Source organism: Tetranychus urticae, chromosome 1 (genome assembly GCF_039701765.1).
Source record: "Tetranychus urticae isolate SD_2017Ah chromosome 1, NJAU_TeUrti_SD_1.0, whole genome shotgun sequence".
NCBI classification, from domain to species: domain Eukaryota; kingdom Metazoa; phylum Arthropoda; class Arachnida; order Trombidiformes; family Tetranychidae; genus Tetranychus; species Tetranychus urticae.
The window spans coordinates 23,210,533-23,232,454 of NC_142958.1; the positions used below are offsets into that span (position 1 = coordinate 23,210,533).

General features: G+C 33.3%; 5 protein-coding genes and 1 long non-coding RNA gene across 7 annotated transcripts; 3 read left to right on the forward strand and 3 right to left on the reverse strand.

The window, feature by feature from the left end:
* The first annotated feature begins 537 nt into the window (after positions 1-537).
* On the forward strand, positions 538-3,345 carry Sac1 (phosphatidylinositol-3-phosphatase SAC1). Its single transcript, XM_015929267.3, has 8 exons — positions 538-696; positions 825-1,278; positions 1,348-1,441; positions 1,680-2,411; positions 2,474-2,640; positions 2,705-2,806; positions 2,885-2,945; positions 3,101-3,345. The coding sequence occupies exons 1-8, from the start codon at positions 656-658 to the stop codon at positions 3,241-3,243; spliced, it is 1,794 nt and encodes a 597-aa protein (XP_015784753.1). The 5' UTR covers positions 538-655; the 3' UTR covers positions 3,244-3,345.
* Positions 3,346-3,841: 496 nt separating this feature from the next.
* Positions 3,842-6,969, forward strand: LOC107362242 (G protein-coupled receptor-associated protein LMBRD2). The gene is made up of 4 exons (XM_015929263.3): positions 3,842-4,328; positions 4,430-5,674; positions 5,761-5,894; positions 5,962-6,969. The coding sequence occupies exons 1-4, from the start codon at positions 4,155-4,157 to the stop codon at positions 6,551-6,553; spliced, it is 2,145 nt and encodes a 714-aa protein (XP_015784749.1). The 5' UTR covers positions 3,842-4,154; the 3' UTR covers positions 6,554-6,969.
* Positions 6,970-7,823: 854 nt separating this feature from the next.
* Positions 7,824-11,065, reverse strand: LOC107362247 (E3 ubiquitin-protein ligase RNF34). Its single transcript, XM_015929270.3, has 4 exons — positions 10,349-11,065; positions 9,178-9,390; positions 8,441-9,083; positions 7,824-8,357 (listed from the first exon to the last, which is right to left on the reverse strand). Exons 1-4 carry the CDS (start codon positions 10,745-10,747, stop codon positions 8,182-8,184), a joined length of 1,431 nt encoding a protein of 476 aa, XP_015784756.1. The 5' UTR covers positions 10,748-11,065; the 3' UTR covers positions 7,824-8,181.
* A 725-nt stretch (positions 11,066-11,790) lies between these two features.
* LOC149094790 (uncharacterized) lies at positions 11,791-13,385 on the reverse strand. Of its 2 annotated transcripts, none has more exons than XR_016200911.1 (3): positions 13,129-13,385; positions 12,885-13,040; positions 11,791-12,697 (listed from the first exon to the last, which is right to left on the reverse strand). It is a non-coding gene; the product is annotated as an uncharacterized LOC149094790 (long non-coding RNA). The 2 variants fall into 2 exon arrangements; XR_016200914.1 differs by having other exon boundaries at positions 11,946-12,697; positions 12,839-13,040; positions 13,129-13,373.
* A 683-nt stretch (positions 13,386-14,068) lies between these two features.
* LOC107362252 (uncharacterized) lies at positions 14,069-16,478 on the forward strand. Its single transcript, XM_015929279.3, has 2 exons — positions 14,069-14,742; positions 15,159-16,478. Exons 1-2 carry the CDS (start codon positions 14,677-14,679, stop codon positions 16,065-16,067), a joined length of 975 nt encoding a protein of 324 aa, XP_015784765.1. The 5' UTR covers positions 14,069-14,676; the 3' UTR covers positions 16,068-16,478.
* Cyfip (Cytoplasmic FMR1-interacting protein Sra-1) lies at positions 16,445-21,744 on the reverse strand. Its single transcript, XM_015929260.3, has 7 exons — positions 21,337-21,744; positions 20,628-21,247; positions 19,512-20,550; positions 19,352-19,434; positions 17,355-19,257; positions 16,923-17,242; positions 16,445-16,567 (listed from the first exon to the last, which is right to left on the reverse strand). Exons 1-6 carry the CDS (start codon positions 21,581-21,583, stop codon positions 17,166-17,168), a joined length of 3,969 nt encoding a protein of 1,322 aa, XP_015784746.1. The 5' UTR covers positions 21,584-21,744; the 3' UTR covers positions 16,445-16,567; positions 16,923-17,165.
* Between the last annotated feature and the right edge of the window lie 178 nt (positions 21,745-21,922).

Consider the following 21,922-nt stretch of genomic DNA (forward strand, 5'->3'; position numbering starts at 1 on the left):
TTTAATAACTTTACAGGGCCGACAACCGATAATGAAACAATCAAATCTGTTCCTGTTCGACATGGTATGTTATCAGAAATGAGATTTTTCATGATTGGTCGTTTGTGTTTCGGATACTTTTGATGAAACGACATTAATTCAAACATGTAAGCTCATCTTATTAGAAACTTATCAACGCAAATACAATCTAAAGGAAAAAGATTCGACGATTCTCCTAATTTTTAATCGATTTTGCCTTGGCGACAACTTGTACATCAATTATTGCTAACTTTTGACTGGCTATGTTAAAATAAATCATTAGCATTAAGGAACAAGATCGTGAAATTTGTAAAGTCAAGATTATGCTAAGACTTGAGCCTTTAATGATGACAATTATCTTTCTAAAGACCGATCCGTTCGTCGGAGTGCTATTCGTCGAATAGGCTTTACCTGAGAATAGGTCTTTTTATCGATGGTATCGATATTAGCCGATTTTGTATCCGTTGCTAGGGCAATTATGTCATCAACTCCAATTACTGTGATGTCACAACAGCTTTGTATCTTTAAAGGGACACTAATTTGTTTTGTGTTTCCTTATGAAGATCTAATTGTAAATTGTTTAATTAATCCGTCGTTGATTTTGGCTTTGTGATTGTAATAATTCAATTGAGAAACAATGAATAAACCAGAAACCAATACTCATGGGCCTTTGATGCTGTAAGTAAAATTATTGTTTTGTTTAATCTTATTTTTGCTGATCAAATTTGTATTTTTTTGAAGATCATAAAGCAAATATTTTGTCCTGAATGATGTCTATATTTTTGAAATTTGTATCTTTCTTGCAGTATCACTGGACCCGATAAGTTTTATATTCACCCAATAGGCAACGAAAATGAACTTTTAGTGGTAGACAGAGTCTCGCATACTATTGGTCTTGAAACCAATACCGGCCAACTTGCAGTTGAAGGAATGTTCGGCCGTCAAATCCAAGGTATTCTTGGAATCATCAATCTGCTTGCTGGTCCTTATCTTGTCGTTGTCACCCGTTCCACTAAAATTGGGCAGATATGTAATCAACCCGTGTATAGGGTTGAAGAGACTGATGTTATTTCTTACACTCGTAACACACTTCACCTTACTGAAGAGCAAGTTAATTATAATAATTCTTATCTGACAATGGTTAAAACTGTCCTTCGAACACCATATTTTTATTTCTCGTACTCTTACGATCTCACTCATTCATTACAACGTTTATACAATTTTGGACCCGATTTCATCAAAGCCTCTCTATTTGAAAGAGTATGTAAATTAAAATTTTGTTTAAAATTGTTCAGGATTAATCATTTCCTTTCATTCTCCGTTTCCTAGGCGGAACATAGATTCTTATGGAATCATCATTTGATGAAGCCTCTCCTCAATCAACCCGAACTGTCGAAATATTGGTTACCTTTAATGCATGGATGTAAGTTGGCTTGATCTTATTGCATCTCAATTATTAATTCTGAGCTAATCGTATTATTCAGAAGCTTAATTAACTTAGTCATTCACTTAACTCTTTAAAAGCTTGTAAGGATTTTATGTAAAACTTGTTTTATTTTTATTTTGGCATTTACCATGACTTTTTTTAGTTTTCACTTTCCTTTCTACGCCTTTATCCAGCAAATGATAATCTAACTTCTCTTTATTTATCTTCTTTACAGTCATAAATATCAGTTCAGTTGTTCTTAATAGAAAGGTCTTCCATTGGATCATAATTTCACGAAGAAGTAATACTCGAGCTGGTACTCGACTTTTTTATCGTGGGGCTGATCTTCAAGGAAATGTCGCTAATTTTGTTGAAACCGAACAGATAGTTGAATTTGAAAACAATCGGGGAAGTTATGTTCAAATTCGTGGATCAATACCGCTGATATGGCAACAATACCCAAATCTTCGATACAAACCAACACCTGTTCTTATTTCTAACCAAATGCAACAAGAGGTCATCTCGAGACATATTGAAAGTCTTCTTCCAATGTATGGTAAAACTGTTTTAGTCAATTTGATTGATCTTAAAGGGGGAGAACTTGGCTTGGAAAATAATTTAAGACATGCTGTTGAAAATTTAGCAAACCCTATGGTTCGCTATGAGCATTTTGAGTTTCACCGAGAATGCGGTAAAATGCGATGGGATCGTCTTAATATTCTTATGGAAAGATTATCCCAAGAGCAGAAGGAATTCGGTTATTTTCTTATGCTTTCCGATGGTAATGTTGCATCACAACAAGATGGTATATTTCGTACCAATTGTATTGATAGTTTGGATCGAACTAATGTAGTTCAAAGTTTGATTGCAAAGAAAAATCTAACTGATCTATTACTTCGATTTGGAATTTTGGCACATGGAGAGCGTGTCGAAGATCATACAACACTTTACGGTTTATTCCGAAACAGTAAGTGTCATTACGATTTTCTTTGGAAGATTTTTTAAATATCTATTCATTTTTTCATATAGTTTGGGCTGATAATGCTGATATTTGTAGCATTGAGTATGCTGGAACAGGAGCCCTCAAAACTGATTATACCCGAACTGGTAAACGAACGCAAGTTGGAATGATTCGCGATGGAATGAATTCTTTGATAAGATATTATAAAAACAATTTTACTGATGGATTCAGACAAGTAAGAGACATTTTAAAGTTCTTTTTTTATTTTCAATTATTCTAAATATTTGTAATTAATTTAGGATGCGATCGATTTATTCCTTGGAAAATATGTTATCAATGAAAACGAAGGTAAAACTTTACCGAGTCCACTGAGACCAAGAAGAGATTGGAAATATCTAGCAGTAAGTTTTACTCATATCGAAGCTTACAATGCATTTTATCAATTGTTATACTTAAATTTAATTTATTTTCTCGTTTAGCTACCCTGTATCTTCCTTGGCTCAACTGCAATGTTTTTCTTCAGTTTATTCATTCCAACCGGTAAGTAACTTTGTTATGATTCATAGTGAATAAGCTAAAATTGAATCTAATTGCTAGCACTATTTTGGTGGTCGAAAGCAAAAATATTCATTCATAGCAAACACGAATAAATCTTCCATTTTCACCGTCTAAAAACCTTTGTTTCTTTCGTATAGAACACTCAACCATTACCATGATGTATCTCTTATTCTGGGCAGCGATGATCGCTGGAAGCGCAACCGTTATAGTTTATTATGGCAATGAATTTGTTGATGTTCCGAGATTATGCCCAATCAGACGAAATGAGTCCAACAATTGACTAGAGATCGCGTGACATTGAGCAAAAATCATCGTAATGTTTGTTAACAAAGATTGCGGATGATTATTTATAAATTAAATAAAGATCAATGTATCAATATGACTTTATGATGGTAAAGGTTGATCGGCAATATTTATCGATTCTAAATTTAAATTTAAACTTGAGATGATATTGATCGATCTTAATATTTATTCAAAAAGCTGAAATGGAAAAACTTCAACAAAAAAAAGCGACAAAAAATAGAAAAGGCAAAAATTAAGATAAATACCAAGTTGATTACAGCTACCAATTTTTGTAGGTGTAACAATTTATAATGTAATGATCAAATTACAATGTAATAGTCATGAGACTTTATCATCTTATCTTTCATGGCGTATTCCGTGCATCAAAGGGCTATACTCTTTAAGCTACTTGCATTTGAAATCTGGCGAACAGTTTGGTTGATAGTATTGAGTCAAAAGTCTTCCGTTTTCGCTGCAAAAAAGATTATTTTCGTTTTTATATCATGATTCATGATCCATCTCAAAAGATCGATAACCGATAGAATTGTAAACTTCAATGATCGATTTTAGATAATTCGATTTTTACAACTTCATTTGTGAAAGCAAAGCAAATCATTTTGCTTTAATCGCATCATGTTAATTAATCTAAATATGTTTTAATTTCATCAATTAGCTCATTTTGACTATCATCTAGCATGAATGGCTGGAGCTGATGACGTAATAGTGCAATGATCAAACTATTCTTTATTTCCAACATTGTTAAATATTGTTATTGTGTTTACTCTACTGATTTTCACATTTTCACCTTATGCTGGCGAGACCATTCAAATCTTTGATCAGACCAGCTGTTTACCTGAAACTAGTTTTAAATTTAATTGTAATTCTGATCGAGACTTAAGGCCATCAACCATGACCTTATGGCCATTGACGCTAGAAATTATTACAACCTTTCTCCTATCTAGTCTTTTACTTTACCGGTATGGCAATTGGACGGAACAGTCAATTGGAGTAACAATATCTGTCTTCATTGCTTGGTTTTTCTCATTCATTGTAATTTTTATATTACCTCTGGATATAAGCTCTGTAAGTGTAATTGAATAGCTAAGTTAAAACATATTCGTAATTCCATCCATAAGGCAGTGAAAATAATTTCAATTTTTCATGTTTCATTGTTTATTTTTCAGACTGCTTATCGCCAGTGTTTAATTGAAGCAAATGTCACAATATCAAGCACAACCACGACTACTACTACAACAACTACTACAACCACAACTGTTTCACCAAATGCTACTGAATTACCATTGCACAACATTACCTCTCCTCCAGTGAGTAACACCACTGATAATGGCTCTTCTAGTACTGATAACTCTGAAATATTGGAGGAAATTTGTGGACATCCATGGAGTTATGCTCAAAAAGACGTACTTCTCACTCTTTGGGGCTTAGTATATTGGTCTATTCAAGCTTTGACGTGGGGAATCTTGCCTATCATGCAGAGTTACTCTATGGCTGGCGATTTTACCAGACTTGGCAAAATAAAATCTGCTTTTGTTGCTAATGCCATTTATTACGGATCATTTGCAACAATATTTTTCATCATTCTTATATATGTTGCCATTCGCACATCATTGGGTATGGCTGAATTAAAAGTTATTTGCACAACCGCTTCAAACACCTGGGGTTTATTTCTATTGGTTGTACTTCTTGGGTATGGTCTGGTTGAAATACCCAGAAGCTGTTTCAATACATCACTTCATGGCAGAACGTTAACCTATCTTTATTTTAAAGTAGCTAAGCTAAGCGCTGAAAAAATTGAAGCAGAAGAAAGATTAGAAGATGTTCTAGATGAGATAAATTGTGCATATCAAGCTATATCACCAAACAATACTCGTTTCCGTCAATATATTAACGAGATACTGGATAAATGTCCAACAGACTGGAGAAATAATTTACTTTCTCGATATCAGAATCTCGACCGTGGCTCATCATCAGCTATCAGATCGGGCGGAATTGCTTATACGGAGAAATCGCTTATTCGAATGAACCAACAAATAAAGAAAGCAGTTCAAGACAATCATAGAGTGCACTGTCAATGGAGAAATCTCATTACTAAAGCCATTGATTGGGAAGATGTTTCCCGTAATCAAATCAGTCAAAGTCAGTTGTTTAAACCAACCCTTAAAAGAAGCCCACCTGAATCTCCTTTAGTGCGAATCTTCTATGAAATATTTTTTACTCCTCGAGTTGAATGGTATTGGAAATGTGCCATACGAGGACCTTTCTTCAGGTGTTTAGCTTACGTTACTGGGGCCCTATCTTTAATCGTAATTTGGTCCGAAATGACCTTTTCAATCCATCATCCACCTTTAAGTATATTTGCCAGCATATTTGTTACTCTTAAAAGAGACCACAATTATTTCTTAATTGAGGTAAGCTAAATGTCAGCTTTTTATTCTTAATCATGCTTTAATTAATTAGTAAATATACTTATGCTATTTTATTTCGTCTCTTCTAGTTTTTCTCAATCCTGTCTATTGCATATCTTTGCGTTTGTACATATTATACTGTGTTCAAAATCCGTATATTTAATTATTATTATCTGGCGCCACATCATCAAACTGATGAGTATTCACTCATTTTCTCGGGAATGTAAGTAGTAATGTAATTGATAGAAATTTTTCTATACGTTATTTAATCTTCATACATTTTTCCACAGGTTATTATGTCGTCTAACTCCTCCTTTATGTCTCAATTTTCTTGGACTTATAAATCTCGATTCTCATATAACCAGAGCGAGCGATCAAGAAGATGCATCATTCACCAAGGTGATGGGCCATATGGATGTCGTTCCTTTAATTCGTGATGGTTTCAATATTTATCTCCCAATTGTTATGTGTATCTTTTGTATGGCTACATTCCTCCAATTTGGTTCACGTTTACTGCATTTCATGGGTATTGAACAATTCATGATTGACGATGAAACAAAATCCGAGCTTATCAAAGAAGGAACAGAGCTTGTTAAAAGAGAGAAAAACAAGAAAATCAGACTTGAAGAAGGTAGCAATTTGAATCGTGATAGACGAAATTTAACCAGCTATTCGTCAACTCGCAATCAATCTTCCTTAAATGTTGATTCAGATGATCCCGGTCGAACTCCTATATCTCGTAGAGAATACCGTGATAATGGAAAAACTGAGCTGCTAAATGATGTTGAACCAATAGATTATTCAAGTACAACATCAGCTCCGAAAGATTATCAATCCTTTGAATCTCGACAGCCACCAACCAACTTATTTGATGATATTTAAAGAATTGTTATTATTTATTTTTATGGCTGATTTGGAAGATCATCCTTATATTTTGAGAGATAATTTCATCTCAATAGCTGAATTTAGAGTTGAAAGTTCGTTATGAAAAAGACCAACATATTGAATAGCGGACAATTCCGAAACTCAGCTTTGAAAATTCATACACGAAATTGTTTCTTCATCATCTTATCTATTATGATTCCATTTTCTTTTACATCTTAATTCACAGCAAATCTAATTGTAACTAAGACATGATGATATGTTTGTGGCGACTTGAAATGCCTATAAGGATCATTTGGATTTTGGCTTCTTAACAATGTGTAATATAAAAACGGATAAAATGATATGATTTACATTAATTCAGTGTATTGTCAATCTATTGATAAATGTAAAAATAAAAAATATTTTGAAACTGATTCATATTATTACTATTTTATTTTATGTAAAAATTTAAAATCATCAAATTTGAACTTTAAATCAAATTTTCGAGCCTTTTACATCACTTGATCAATGAAGTCAATCAGTCAAATTAGCAAAATGAGTTATAATATGAAAAAATCTGGTTGATCAACTAGTTAGTTATACAAAGGCGATTGAAATTTCAACTTTTACTTCGATTTCCTCGAAAACTTGGGATCAGAGAAATGGATTTAGTTTTTATGCCCCGTACAAACTAACAGAGTCTAAATTTGAAAGAAATCAATTTTACCCGTTTTTGCCTATTTTGTCAATTTGTGCATGAATGTCATAATTGTGTTGATTGTGTCTATTTAGTATCAATCTACTTTTTCTATTAATTTTTACTTAAATTGCTTTGCGTCCAGGTGAATATTTGATTGATCTTCCTTAAAATTTGTCCACCTTTAATAATTTTGACTCTTATACAATTTAGTGAAAAAGTGTGAAACAGAAACTATATTATATAATTACATGGATTGTATGAATTATATTATTAAGAATGGATAAGTGAGAAACAGAAACTATGTGTTATGAACATTTTAGCTTTGCAATTGTATTTTATTTTCGTTCAAAATGATACCAGTAGAAATCAACTAAATAAATCGATTAGGAATGATATAAATAACCTCAAAGTTAAACATGGATAAAGTATGGCCTTACAAATAGTATTAATTGAATGATATTTTCATTGTAAATGCATTTCGATCAATCTCAAATTTTTTTGCTGATATTTGACAAGAAATCCGATTTTTTATTCATTTTTCTTTTCAGTTTATGACAATGTTATTAGTATTGAGATATTAACACTTAATTTTGAAAGGGCATAACAAATCACTTTAATGAAATAACGAAACAACTATGTTTTTGTTTCTATAATTTATTTTTTTCAATCATATATTATTTAAATTGCAATTTTTATAACATCTTCTTTATATTTATATATATTTAAAGTTTTCTAAATATATATGGGCACTTAAGCGTATTTTCATCTTTCTCTTTTTGTGTTTTGATTAACGAGATCAAGAGAAATGTTTTAGATCGTTATAATTTCGTTTTAGGCTGCCTCGCCATTCAATAAAAAACAAATTTGACTGTTGAAAGATGACTGATGAAGAGATGAATAGAGATCGTTAGTTTCCAATCTTTGTTCTCAATGACTTGCTCCCCATTTATGATTTAAATATCCTGACAGCTCTGACAACATATTGCCTGCAGATTGGACATTCGTTCATTCTTTTACCGCAATCGATACATGTAACTACATGGCCACATTCAAGGAGGACACAGTCGATTAGTTTCTCCATACAAATTTTACAAGCATTATCATCGTCCAAATCTTGCGATCCTGTAAGAGAAAGAGAGCAAAAATAAAATAAAATTAGTCAATATCAACATGGGTGTTTTAATCAATGCAACGCTAATGCTTACCTCTTTCTCTAGCTTTATTAACATCTCTCCATAATCTAATAGCCTTTTCAAGAAGCTCTTCCTTCTCACAGCATCCTTTGAAATCAACAAAATTGCGGGTTAGTAGCAATTTTATTTGACGAATGCTTAGATCACGAATCTGTTCCTCGCTTGTTAGATCAGCAATGTTAAATGGCTTGAAATCAGTATTGAGACTTGATGATGAGTTGCTATCATAATTGATATTTTCTTTAGAAACAGTTTCTTCATTTCGATGGGTTGAACCAGATGTAGTGGCATCCGTGGTTGAGCTATTTGAACTGGAATTACTGTCAGCTGTTGAATCAGTATTAGATGTCAGTATCAAAGGAGTATCAGTAGTGGTACTTGTATTTGTATTGGTGTTGATATTATTGGCTTCAGAGCTATTGTCTCGAGGTGGACGATTTATGTTAGATGGCCGATTAATTGGATCTTCAGTTTCAACAAAAACCCAACTTTCTTCATCTTGACGAGGAATACGATTTGTAGAATGATTTGAGCTTGTATTTGAGCTAGTATTTAAGTTATTCAAAGGGCTTGTTGGATAAGAGTTAGAGGGCGAATAGTGGCGCCGACCATGGTCACCATTGCGTAGGATTAGATCTACCAATTCAGATTTTTCCTGTTTAAAAGAGAAAGAAAAATAAATTAAAATTATTATAATTGTTAAGTAGATTGATACAAAGTAGTAACAAAATGAGGAGTTCACATTTTACCTTACAAAATCGATGAGGTATACGTTTTTTATCCATGTACCATTTAAGGTCCTTGATTCTTAATTCAAGAAGAGCGGTTCGTTCGAGAGGTTGCATATTGAAGATACGACAGCGACGACATCGGGCACGCCTAAGACTTGCGAAGAAGTCATGATTCCCATCTTTGGGGAAGCAATTAACACAGTAATCCATACTACAGTCAGAGCAGGTTTTCTGTTAGAAGAGAATGTGAATGACGGTTAAAAGAAGAATACATTTTAAATGCTTCATCTGTAATCTTTTTAGATAGAAGCTCATAGGAAGGAGTTGAAGTAAAAAAAAATGAAGATTAAAAATGTAGACTCAAATCGTTTATCATTTGATTTTACATCTTCATAAATACCAAAAGCATTTTTAAACTATCTCATAGCTTAACAGCTTTTTTGAACTATTTAATCATATTCTTATTATCTGATACAGCTAGATAGCTAATTGATATACTCTAATCGAATCAGTTTTTAGTTGTCAAATTCAGAATGGCAAAGATAACAAGCAGATAATTTTTTCTCCAGCTGATTCCTCATCAGCCAATAGTTGACTATTCATTTGATCCAAGGATAATTGTGCAAATATTAAACTCAGGGACAACCGGTACTCGAGGCGATCTCATCACTTAAATAATGATTGGATGATCATACTAATGGAAAATTGTAGCTACATTTCAATTAAAACATAATGCACGTAAGATTAGGCAGTGTTGGTTAGCTATTAATGTAAAAGGGTGCAACATTACTTCAATAGTTCAAACATCGACTGATAAACGTTTGAGTAATCAAATAAATACAGAGGTACTAATGTTTTGACACCCAAGGGACAAAGAATTCCTTCAGGAATTAATATAAAATCACCCATTGAGTCAAGTGATCTTGATAAGTGATTGGGAATAAAATCAGGGAAAAAGCCTGACAAATAGCCAGCTTATTTAAGATGAAAATATTTGAACTCATGCTAAACATAAATCATAATAGACTTGGCTCAAGTCAAATACGGATCCAGAAGGTTGAAAAAACATGTTGATAGGTTGAGGCCTTTGTATGAGATAGATTATAAAGAGAAGATGGATATTTGGAGTGTGGTAACTCTATGGTAACCAGAGATGATTTAAAATTTTTATGAGAATAAATGAGCAAACCTTTCGCTTGAGAAAATGGAATTTGGTACCACAATTTTCACAAACCATAATTAAACGTGATCCCGAAGAGGGGTTGGATCCAGTCGAGGTTGATGGCGATGGTGTTTCGTTGCGAGTAGTTGTTGTTGATGATCGTTGTTTAGGAATCAATGTTGATAAATTGGGTGGAGAGAATCGTGCGGATGTGAGGGTGTCAGTAATGTTTGCAAAATTAATACTAGGAAATTCAAAATGAAAGTTAAACCCATTGGCGGTTGTTGATGATGAAGAGCCTACAGTAGGTGATGTTGGTGAGTTAGCGTTGATTCCAGTTCCTGGATTAACCCGAGGATTACTTGGTCGACTATTGGTTGATGCTTGAGGTCCCGTTGAACGATTAAAAAATGTACTTGCATTCATCCCAAAATGGTTTAATTAATTATGGATACCAACCAAAGAGAAGAAAATGGTTTACACGTTACTCCAGTTGGTTTAGCTTATTTTGCTCACAATGTTTGGATCACAAAACCAAAGCAAAACAGCCAAAAAGGTGGAGAATATTCTCTCAGTTAACAGCAATAATAATCATTTATTCACTTCAATTGTTGAAAATTTTGACTAATTTTATTTAACCATCAACATTAGAACTCCTTAAAAACATGAGAATAGTCAATAACATGAGAGATGAGATGTAGAGAAAAACCTTAAACCAGAAATAAGAGTAGAAGGGAGTAGGTAAGCCTGGTTTATGGGGGAGAGTTGAAATCATCTATTGCTTATGGGTTGTGCAGGAGGAGCGATTAAAATAAATTAACTTCTCTAATCAATTGAATCTTTTTACAATTGATGATTGACGTTACAGGCCAATTATTTAATACTAATTAAGTATGGCAAGTCCATTTTAATTTTCAAAACAATCACAATTGATTTTACATGATGCTTTTTGTGTAAACATTTTCCACTTAAGGGTTTACCCATTAAGCTTGTGTGTTCAATAGGCTAGCCAAAGCATTTACCACCCAATTGGATGTAATTACATTCCTCGCCAAACCTGCTGTTTTAATTACGAAAATTAATAAAATAGCTATTGAATCATGATCATGTTAAACTGTGATGATAACTGATTCAAAGGTGAATTTCAATCTTATGTCTTATGGTAATGCGAAAGACTGTTTCTCGGATAATTGACTGGTATCGATCATCAGTCCAATTCCCATTTTGTATCAATGTATTCCTTTAGTTGCCATTTCGATTGTTGATTGACTGAGTGTCAATGAATTATTTGACGTAATTAAATGAAAAATTATGTATCGACGGGTTAAGGCAATGGTAATAAAGATTTATAAACAGTGGTTAATCGATACAATTGCTATCAAAATGACAGATTGTGATGTATTGAAGTAAATGTGCTTTTGTTCACAATTTCTTCTCAATCCATCTTGTTTTTTTCTTGACTAATCAAATAGAATTATATTGAACTTTTATTGAATATTAAACGTATTAGATGACTGGTTCAGCATTTTCCTGACAATTTCTTGATATACTCACGCAAAATCCTTGAAAGCTCAGAGAAAGATAAAAAGGGTAAAATAGTTTGTTTAAAGCAAGGAAGCGAAACTTGAACAACAAAATTTACTTTTCATCCTTCGGTTAATTGATTGTTATTAAGGTATAATTTCCAATACAATTTAACTATTTTTTGATAATTCCTCTACTAAAAAATACTGAAATGTATACATTGACAAACAGTTAATAAATGATTCCTAACTATTCAAGTTTTACCTTATATTGAACATTAACACTCTTAATGGTTACATCAAGATAACAGCAGCAACAACAACGAAAGTAACCACATCATTGCAAACGTAAATCTAAATTATTGTAAATTGTTTCTGGAAATGTATCTGTTCAATACCTTTTGTCTTACAAAAGATGCCTGAATGGTGATGAAACCTTGAATGTTTTGCTTGAAAATGATATCACAAAGGAAGTTAACCGAACCCAAGAAATCAGCAATTGGTGGGAAAAACAATCAACCATCTATATCTATACTGTGTAAAACCATTAGCCATTCTCGATTTGACTAATCAGTTGAAAAGAGAATCAGCAATCCGTCTGGTTGTTGGTGTATCAAGTATAGAAACAGTTTGAAATGAAAGAGGGTAAACCACGGAAAGGTGAAGTGATCTTATTCATCGGTCTTTTGGGTGTTTTGATCCTAATCATGTACGGCGCTTTAAACTATTTGGAGGATAAACAGGGCAACACTGAGGAATCCATTGTAATCACAGCTGACCAGGTTCAATCATTCCTTTGGATTCTTGGTAATTATACAAATCAACAGTCCTCTTCTCTAGACAATAATGGTACCTTGGGATATAATGAGTCAAGTGGAATACAATATTATTCAAGTGAAGTTAATTATGCCGAGAGTATTGATCCAACAGTCAACAGAACTCGGCACAAATTGGTTGCAACTATTAATGATAATAAATTGGAAAATTGTCCAACCTTTACTGGATCCAGTGTTAATCTTATTCACCATCTTTGTACTCACCCACATGTAATCTTGTTTACACCTCGAAATCCAAATCGTGTCAAGATTAATGGCCAGTTTTATTATTCCATACGTGTCCTCCGACCATTCAAGTCCACACCAAGTCTTAAGAAAGCATTACAGCGAAAAGTGATTGTCTTTGTTAAACGAAACCAACTAAAGGGAGACAACAACACAAATGACGCCATTCAATTTCAACGCGGTCATATTTACTTAGCAAGTGTTAATTTGGCAAACAACTTACCCTTTATTACAGACTGTGATCTCAAATTAGATTGGGAAAAAATGCCGTATGAGCTGAGAACCGCTGTGATACGATTTTTTGACCAACCATCCTTATGTATACTATACAATTATAAAATTAAAACAACTGTTTAATTGCAAACTTTAACTCGCAACCGTTAGTGTAAATTTTCATCAATAGATGACTCTGGTGTAGAGATGAAAACAGTCGATCATTGCGAATAGCATTTCGTATTTCGTCTGACATCGTCTGATGCAATGTTAGATGTCAGCTCTTTAGGACAGCTTGAGAGACTTGACTTAATCCATGATAACTTATACAAAAAAGCAAATTCAATGCAGACTAATTGTTAATAATAATCACTTTAAAATCATCAATTGACCTGTTAAACAGAAAAAAAATTTCCGATCTGAACTGGAGCTAATCCGATAACAAACATGCAACTCAAAATTGTACTGATTAAAAGAAACTAAAATTTTATCAAAACAATTCCAATTGCAATCGTGTGAACATTTTTATCTTGTTTATTTTAATCTTGATCATTTTGCATGAACAATTCGTCATTGCATTTCATGCTTCCATATTTAATTAAAAGCATTAAACTTGTGATCATTTGATTTTTAAGTAAAACTCTTAACTCTTACAACTCAAAGGTAAAGAATGGTAATCAGTAACTTGATAGAATTTCATTTTTCAACCAATTAGGAGACATTAATTGACCTTTTTACTGTTTTTCACTTGTAACAGTAGCGTGATTGGTGAAGACCATTGAAATTTTGGTTGTAAATTCAGTTGAAAATTTTCCTCAAAATGCCGAGACTCGTTGACAATTAACAAGCTATATTTGATTAGTAATGTGAAACGATAATCTGGATCAATTAATATTAATTGTGGATATCGATTTTGTTGAAAAAACAAAATTACAAATTGAAATGAGGTTAAACAATGAAGGTTGAAACATAAACACAGCTCTCACTGTTCTTCCTCTCCATGTTAGTCTGTCTCTAGAGCCATTTTTCTCTATTCTGGTTCCATTTTTGAGCCAATGTTTTTCGAACCACTCTATCCTCCTCCTCTTCCTCTCTCTCTCTCTTTGCTTTCTCTCATCTCTTTCGCCCTCTTTCTCATCATCATCATCATCTTCAGCTCCTTCTTCCTTTTCTCAGTTTTACCTATTTTTATTCTCTCTTTCTTTTCTATGTTTATCTTTCAGTTCTTTTTCCTTTCTCTTCACTCTCTTTACTCTCTGTTTTTACTGTTTTTACTGAATATCACGAGAAGGGAGAGAGTGAGGGAGAAGGAGCCTATGTGTTTGTGTTCTTCGAGTTTGGATGTTTCTGTTCCTTGGTTCCTCGCTGTGACTTGTTACTGTAACCATTGGTAATTTTATAAATATTATAATATTAATTTTGTGTATTTTTGTACCTTTTTACCAAACCATCTTTACATGAGACTTTTACAGTCAAGTTACTTGTAATCTAGTTTGTGAAGAAACCAACAGTTATAAAACTGTAAATTTAAATAAAACCAAAGATTAAACTGTGTTCAATGGAAACCAAGATCTCACGAAGTGCACCAGAACTTGAGTTACAGCGAGCAATTCATTGCCTTAAGGTTAGTATATTTTGTCATTTCTATTTCCACCTCACACCAATGCATTTTTAATTTTTAATTTCATCTTTTCAATAAGTTATATCATTTCTCAGAGTAGTTTCGTTCTTTTACTCATTTATCGCATCTCAACCTTTTCAGCTTCTTCTACCTTCTCTTACTCTCCCTTTTCCCTGTTTAGATTGCCCTCTTTCTCTTCTCATCTCTGTGCTATTTCACTTTTACCTAGTTTCTCTGATTGTGGTGAACTACGGCCTTCACCTTATTGTCATCAACAACCCACTTTCCTTTTATCTTTCCTTCCTTGCTTACCTATTCTGTTGGGTAATTCACCACATAATTTGAACCTAATTTTTCTTCCTTTTCTTTTCTCTCTTTGCTATTCCACTTGGTCTCCTGGTTCAATTGGGTACTGTTAGTATGCTGAAACATCAACTCTGCAACTGAAAAATGTTTACAGTTTTGTTTTAAAGCTTAATGATGGTCTTAAATCTGCTATAATCGGCTTAAAAGCTACAATACGAAGTTTACGAAGAGTAGAACAAGAAAGAGACTATTGGAAGATGAGATTCGAAACATTGCAAAAATGTGAAGATGGAGGCAATTGGCGACTAAGATACGAATCTTTATTGGAAAGAAATGTGCAATTGGAAGAGGAGCTGAGAAAAATATATACGAATGAAATGGCAATTGAAGATTTTCACAGCCGTGTGGATGTGAATTCGCATTTTTTTACTAGATCAAATGGCAATGGAAATTGTTCAAATAGCAATGTAAGTCAATCGACAACAAATCAAAGACGGGTTAATGCAATTGTTGATGGGAACGATGATCTCGATGATGTAGAGGAAGATGAATCAGATTTTGAAGATGACAGTGAAGGTGCTGGTGTTGGTGGTTTTTTGCCCATGATCGAAGGATCCTCAACTAACTCCTTTGCTGAACCTGCATTTAATCCCACGAGTTTACTAAAAATAAAATGTGAAGTTAATGAAGACGACGATAACGAGCCAGAGGAAGAGATTGAAATTAAGATGCAAGAATACGAGACTAATTCAAACCCAGGTGAAAGGGCTCTCATGATCGCAAACAATCTTAGCATTATGAATAGCGATAATAATAATAATGAGGTTGGTGTTCAGGTAGACTATGAAGCACTTCGCAATTGCCTCGCAAAGGATGCAAGACAGTGTCCTGTTTGTCCAAGAATCTGTTCTCAACGTAATTCAACTGTCCGTCATCTGATTGAAGTTCATCATCTAGACAGATCAGAGCTGATGATTCGTAAATTTCACAAAGGCTACCATTTTGCCAATTTTTCCAAATAATTTTTCTACACCAAAAGACAAATGCATGTCTCATTTATTTAATCGTATCTCAATCAAACATGGGTTGTTGTAAATTTTTCAACAAATCACATTTATTTGATTATATCATAAAAAAATATGATTGGTCAATATTTTTTTCACCAAAATCTTCATAATCTTTGTTCATTTGATTCAAAAGCACCATGTCAAATACTTACCAATTTAATTTTCTGCCATCCGCTTTATGCCTTTCTTTTTCTCTCTGCATCTTTCCCACCTATCTTCCTTCCTCCTTCCTTTCATCCCACTCGCAATGCTAAGTCAATGGCCATATAAATGCAATGGAAACTAAATACGAATGAATGGCGATTAAAGCCATTTTTTGTCTACTGACGATATCAAACAAAATAAAAATATAATTTAATCTGTGAATTCATTTTTAAACAAACAAAAAGCCAAATGAATATGTCGATTATATAAAAACAGACAAAAATCTCATCAAGCGGGATAAAAAATTGAATCTGTAAAGGAAGCAGAAAATTTAATTTTTAGATAAATTGCAAAGTTAATGTTTAAATATTTGATGAGTAAATTAATTGAATATCTCAGATCAAATGTTCTTCATATGGATGACTATCAGTTAAATTGTGAGTCAATTTTGTTCTATTGCTCAATAATCTTGAAATAAGCAATGAATTAAAAAAATATGACTAGTTTATTGTCGAGTTGAAGATAAAATGTGATCTAGCAACTTTTTAAGCATCACAATTAACCTTAAAACTCTTTTAAATTAGTGATAGTTCGATTCATCCTCAAACCTTTTACTGGATCATCATTGATATCTCAAAATTGCTGAAAATTGAAAATAAGACTTACCTTGATAATTAAGATCCTTCACTGATTGATGAGCTACCCAGTTAAAAGTGTAAACAATTTATGATACAAATTATTTTATAAAACAGAGCTTGGTTTTTCATAAAAATTTATAAATCAATAAGAACTTTGGGAATAAATAGGTTTTGGAATAATAAGTCTACATATACTGGAAAAAACATCAATCACAAATGTTTCTGCAAAAAAATGTTTTGTAAAATGATTATTAAATAATATAAGTTTTAATTAATTAACAGTGTCTTCATTAACAGCACCTCGATGTTGTTGCAACAGGATTGCAGTTCTCATATAGATTGGTCCACCTAAAGAGGATGAAACAAAAAAACGTATTAAAGCAATTTATAGAACAGTTTCTGATAAAAGATCGCATCAAACCGATAATATAGAAATTAAAATCGGCGAATGTAAAATTACCTTGATTTGCTGCATGAGCTGGATGAATTGGTGGTTGGAAACACTTAACGTGTTCAATTGTGTTTCCTTCGCTTGATGGCGAACTAAGGTATTTGTTTAAAATGGAAAATATTTGAGAGTTTAGGATTTGAAACCTTCTAATACGATCAACCATTCGTTTAAGCGGTATTCCCCGAACAATTTGATCTTTACCATCAACTCTTTGTACTTTGAGTAAATGATAACTGAAATCGAGTGTCTCAAATCGTCTCTGTTGACCTAATAAAGATATCATAACACAACCTGCCCAATTCAGACCTTCGCCAAATAACTGTTCAACTGTCCATTCACCATCTCCTACTGGAATTGAATAAACAAATTGTAAAGCTGACCAGAGACGATGAAATTCAATACATTCGTCAACATAGATAACTCCATTTGGTGGTGGCCCATCTGTTGGTCCAATCCACCGGGCAGCTTGCTCTTCATTTTCAACCATAATATCTCTAATACGACCAAGAACAGCTTCAAATATTGATAAACCACAAATTAACCGTTCTTTGGTTAATAGATCACCTTCCCTGGCAATTTGACCTTGCTTGTTGGATCCAAACCGATCAATATTGGCAACTACCTGTAAAGGTGCGTATTTGGCTTCCATTCTTTTAATTTTAGTCTCTGGTTTCTCTTGGTCTTTACAATAGGGACGTGGGAAAATGTTTTGAAATGGTGCGGCTTGGACGAGATCACAAACTTCTTCTTGAGATAAACTTTGTTCAATTAAAAGACAAAAGATGACTGCGTTACCGATTTCTCTGAAACACTGGAAAAGCTCTGTTTTAACATCAGGATATTGAATAATGTCACGAAGTTGTGCTTGGTAAAACTCCAATACACCACTGGAGCCGTACTCATATAGAGGTAATTTACATAATTTTGGCATTGCTTTCATAAGTGTTTCAACATATTGAGCAATGGTTCCTTGAATACCAGTTTTCATAATTCTAAGCAGTTCTTCAATGATTACCGCTATTCCTTGATAACCCAAAAGACGGCACATAGCTCGGAAATGGGGAGCACCAATGAAACTAGAATATTGACCATAGATTCTTCCATATGCCACATTCAACGCCTTGGTACCATAAAAATAGTAGGCCGGTTGTGCATTAGAATTATGAGCTGATCTTTCACGATGATAATCCATGTGAGGGGCAAGATTTGGTGCTTTTGATGGAACTCTAACGAAACGATTAGTTGATGAATTGTAACAGTAGGTAGGCAGGAAATTGTAATATAAATCAAGGAAAACGTGAAGAGTAATGCTACCATAAGGAGCGGAAACATTATGATTTGCCTCTTTGAATAGTGCATCAAAATCGTCAAGTTCAACATGCTCAGACAGTAATTTATGAGTGTATCTGTTAATTGATAGCAATCCTTCAAGCTCAATGATACCACTGATATCACCCAATTCAAATTTACGGATGGCCAATTCCAAGCTTTTCAACATATGAGCATTCAATCTTTGGGCAATTAATCTATTTAGATCAATGGTTCGACCAAGAAGTTGAAGATGTCTCTGTCTCATTAAAGTCTCATATCTGTTCGCTTGAGGCCAAGCAAACTTGATTCCATGAATTTGTGCTTCACTACGGAATCTTTTATCCAACAATATGGATCCAGCGAGATGTTTATAGTAAGCGAAAATTTGCTCTGAAAGTTTGTAGACAAATTGATCAAAACATAAATTAACTTCAGCCTCAACTTCATCGTAAAGATATTGCTTGTTAAATTTGTAAAGAGCGCAGTGAGCAGCATCGTTGTAAAGATCTAAAGGATAGAGAACACATTCCATCATAGAAGGGTCTTTAGTATTTAATATTTGATCAGTCAAGATCCAGGGCAGAGACATCTCAATAGGAAACTGCAAAGGAAATTTAATAAACATTGCATTATGTATCAGTGTAATCGGAACTGTTTATATGATTAACTCGATTAAATATATTTTCTGTATTTACCTGTATTCTTTTGCCCATAGTCATTTCAAGGTAAAATTCTCTGTACCAAAGCTGTGACAAATCACAACATTCTCTGAGAGTTTCTGTTAATTTTACAAATAAAGAGAATAAACAAGGCGTGAATATATAGGATATAAATAAATAAACTGAATAAACTTACGACTGAAGTTAAGCAAATAATTCCAGAAAAAGCTATTTTTATGAAACTGATCAATAGCTAAAAGATAATTTCCGTCAATGTCTTTCCTCAAAGTCCGCTTTCCACTGGCTGCTTTATCAGAAATAAGACTTTCCAACATGGTTCGAACCATGTAGAGTTGAGTACTTCCAGGGCCAACATTTCGTCGTGGAACTTGCATATCAACTTCACTCATTGAACTTGAAGATAATTTGTTTCCCTTTGTCAATGGATCTTCAAATCCTTTAGCCCAATCTGCACAAGTATCCCGAACAGAAGACAGTAAAGTGCGGACTAAATCTTTACGATTTTTGATAGCTTTACGAAGAGGTTCTCTCAAGGTTTTCTGAACAAAATCTTGTAGCTCAGCATAAATTGAATAGCCGATTGCATCAGTAAAAACAGTTTCCATTCTATGCATAAGCACTTGTAATCCTTTAACCATAGCAATCATTTCAATGAGAGCAGCTTTTTCGTCTTCACTATAATTATATCTAGTAACTCTTTCATATTCTTCAGCCTCAACTGGACAGTCTTTGTTTTGATGATGATCAGTAGGGTTCATTAGTTTCCACGAATAAAGTTCCATGATATGAGATGTCCATTCAGATAATAGTTGAAGACCTCGCAAAGCAAGGCAAAGGAGTTGCTTGTTTTCTCCATCAGATCTTGGCGCTTCTTTAACAGTTGTTGTGACTTCATTGGAATAACGAGAAAGCTCGGATATATAAGATACATAATCTTCCCTGATACCTGATAAATGTTGAAGTATATCAGCCTGTGTAGATTGAACTTGTGTATTGGAGCTTAATGGCCATTTAGTTGGGTCGTAATTTGGAGTTTTATTGATATATGTAAGTAGAGGTGAAATTTGCATATCCCCAAAAAGAGGAACCATTTCAAGAGATTTAAATATTTTATCGATTCGACTTATGTTGATCCGGCGTTTAGTGTCCAGTTTATTGATGTTACAGTTTTTAGAGTCTTTAGAGTCTAGGAGAAAAAGTCCAAAGCCGATTACCTGCAAAAGTAGATTCATAGAGAAGAAAAATCATTAGATAATCACAAATTCGTAAACATTCCCAGCTTGAAAATTACCTTAACTAACATATGTTTCTCCCAAGGAAGCATATACATTTTATTTTCATACATGTGAGTAGCCAAATTAATGACATCGGCAAGTAACTCTTCATAACCAGAAATTGTTTCTAGCTGTTCTTTCAATGAGTCACGAATTTTATTTCTCATCGCCAAAAAAAGGGACAATTTTTGACTTTCTTGTAATGAATGTGAGTCAGATAGTTGTTTAAGAGATTGAGAAGCTCGTCGATATGCAGCATAGTCATTTTTCACAGAAGCTTTGATATTCTTAAGCTCATCAAGTACAGCTAACATATTCAAAAATTTTCCAAGAGTCAATAGGTAAGTTTCAGATACGAATGTGTCATGTTTACGTTTTCCGGAGCTTGAGTCTGGACCTGAACCTGGTCCTTGATTATTATTAGGTGACATACACAGTCTTTTAATTTCAGAGCAAAATCTTTTTATAGCAGCTTCTTGAAAATACATAAAAGCCAACAACTTATCAACCTCAGGACCTAATACTTCAACTGTCTTTTCAATCATTTCCAGCCTATTGGGTTGATCTTTGTCTTTAGGTTGAGGAATGGCTCGTGAACAACATCTCCAAGTATATAGCATTACAGCATGCTTTTCGCCTGAAATACGAAATAAGTATGAGATATCATACATTTTTTCTTAGAAAATTTTACGAAACTTTAATAACATCTTAACATGAAAAACTTACCTTCTTCCAACATTTGATTTAATTTGGACTGATAGTTGGCTTCTTCAAGATATTTAGCCACACCACAAACAAAGGCATTTTTATCCTCAAAATTTGTATCCAAATTGAAATGATGGACAATTGATTTGGCTTGTCCCTGAATACAATGTTGTTCATCTGGTAGATCAATTTCATCCAAAACTTCAACATTAGCAATGGCATCAGAGAGGCTAACTTTGGGTCCCTCCTTGTTATTCAATTCGTCCATTTTACAATAGACCACAATCTTAAAAAATTTACAGAAAGATGATTTCTAAAGATATTTAACAAACAATATCAAAAAAATTATAAAATGAAAACACACCCAAATGGTTTAAATGACAATCATATTTTTACCAAAACATTTTTTATCAAGATTTATTTTAAATAAAATTACACCGAGGCGCTACCAGCATCTCTGATGGAGTAGCTTCATTCGCCCTGAGCCGCGAATTTTGAGATTACCTAAGAAGCGAGCAATATCTTGTCCTTATTAGTGCAGTGAATAAATCTGATTATATTTTTTAATTTAATCTCTCAATAAATCGCAATCCATCCAAAAGAACTA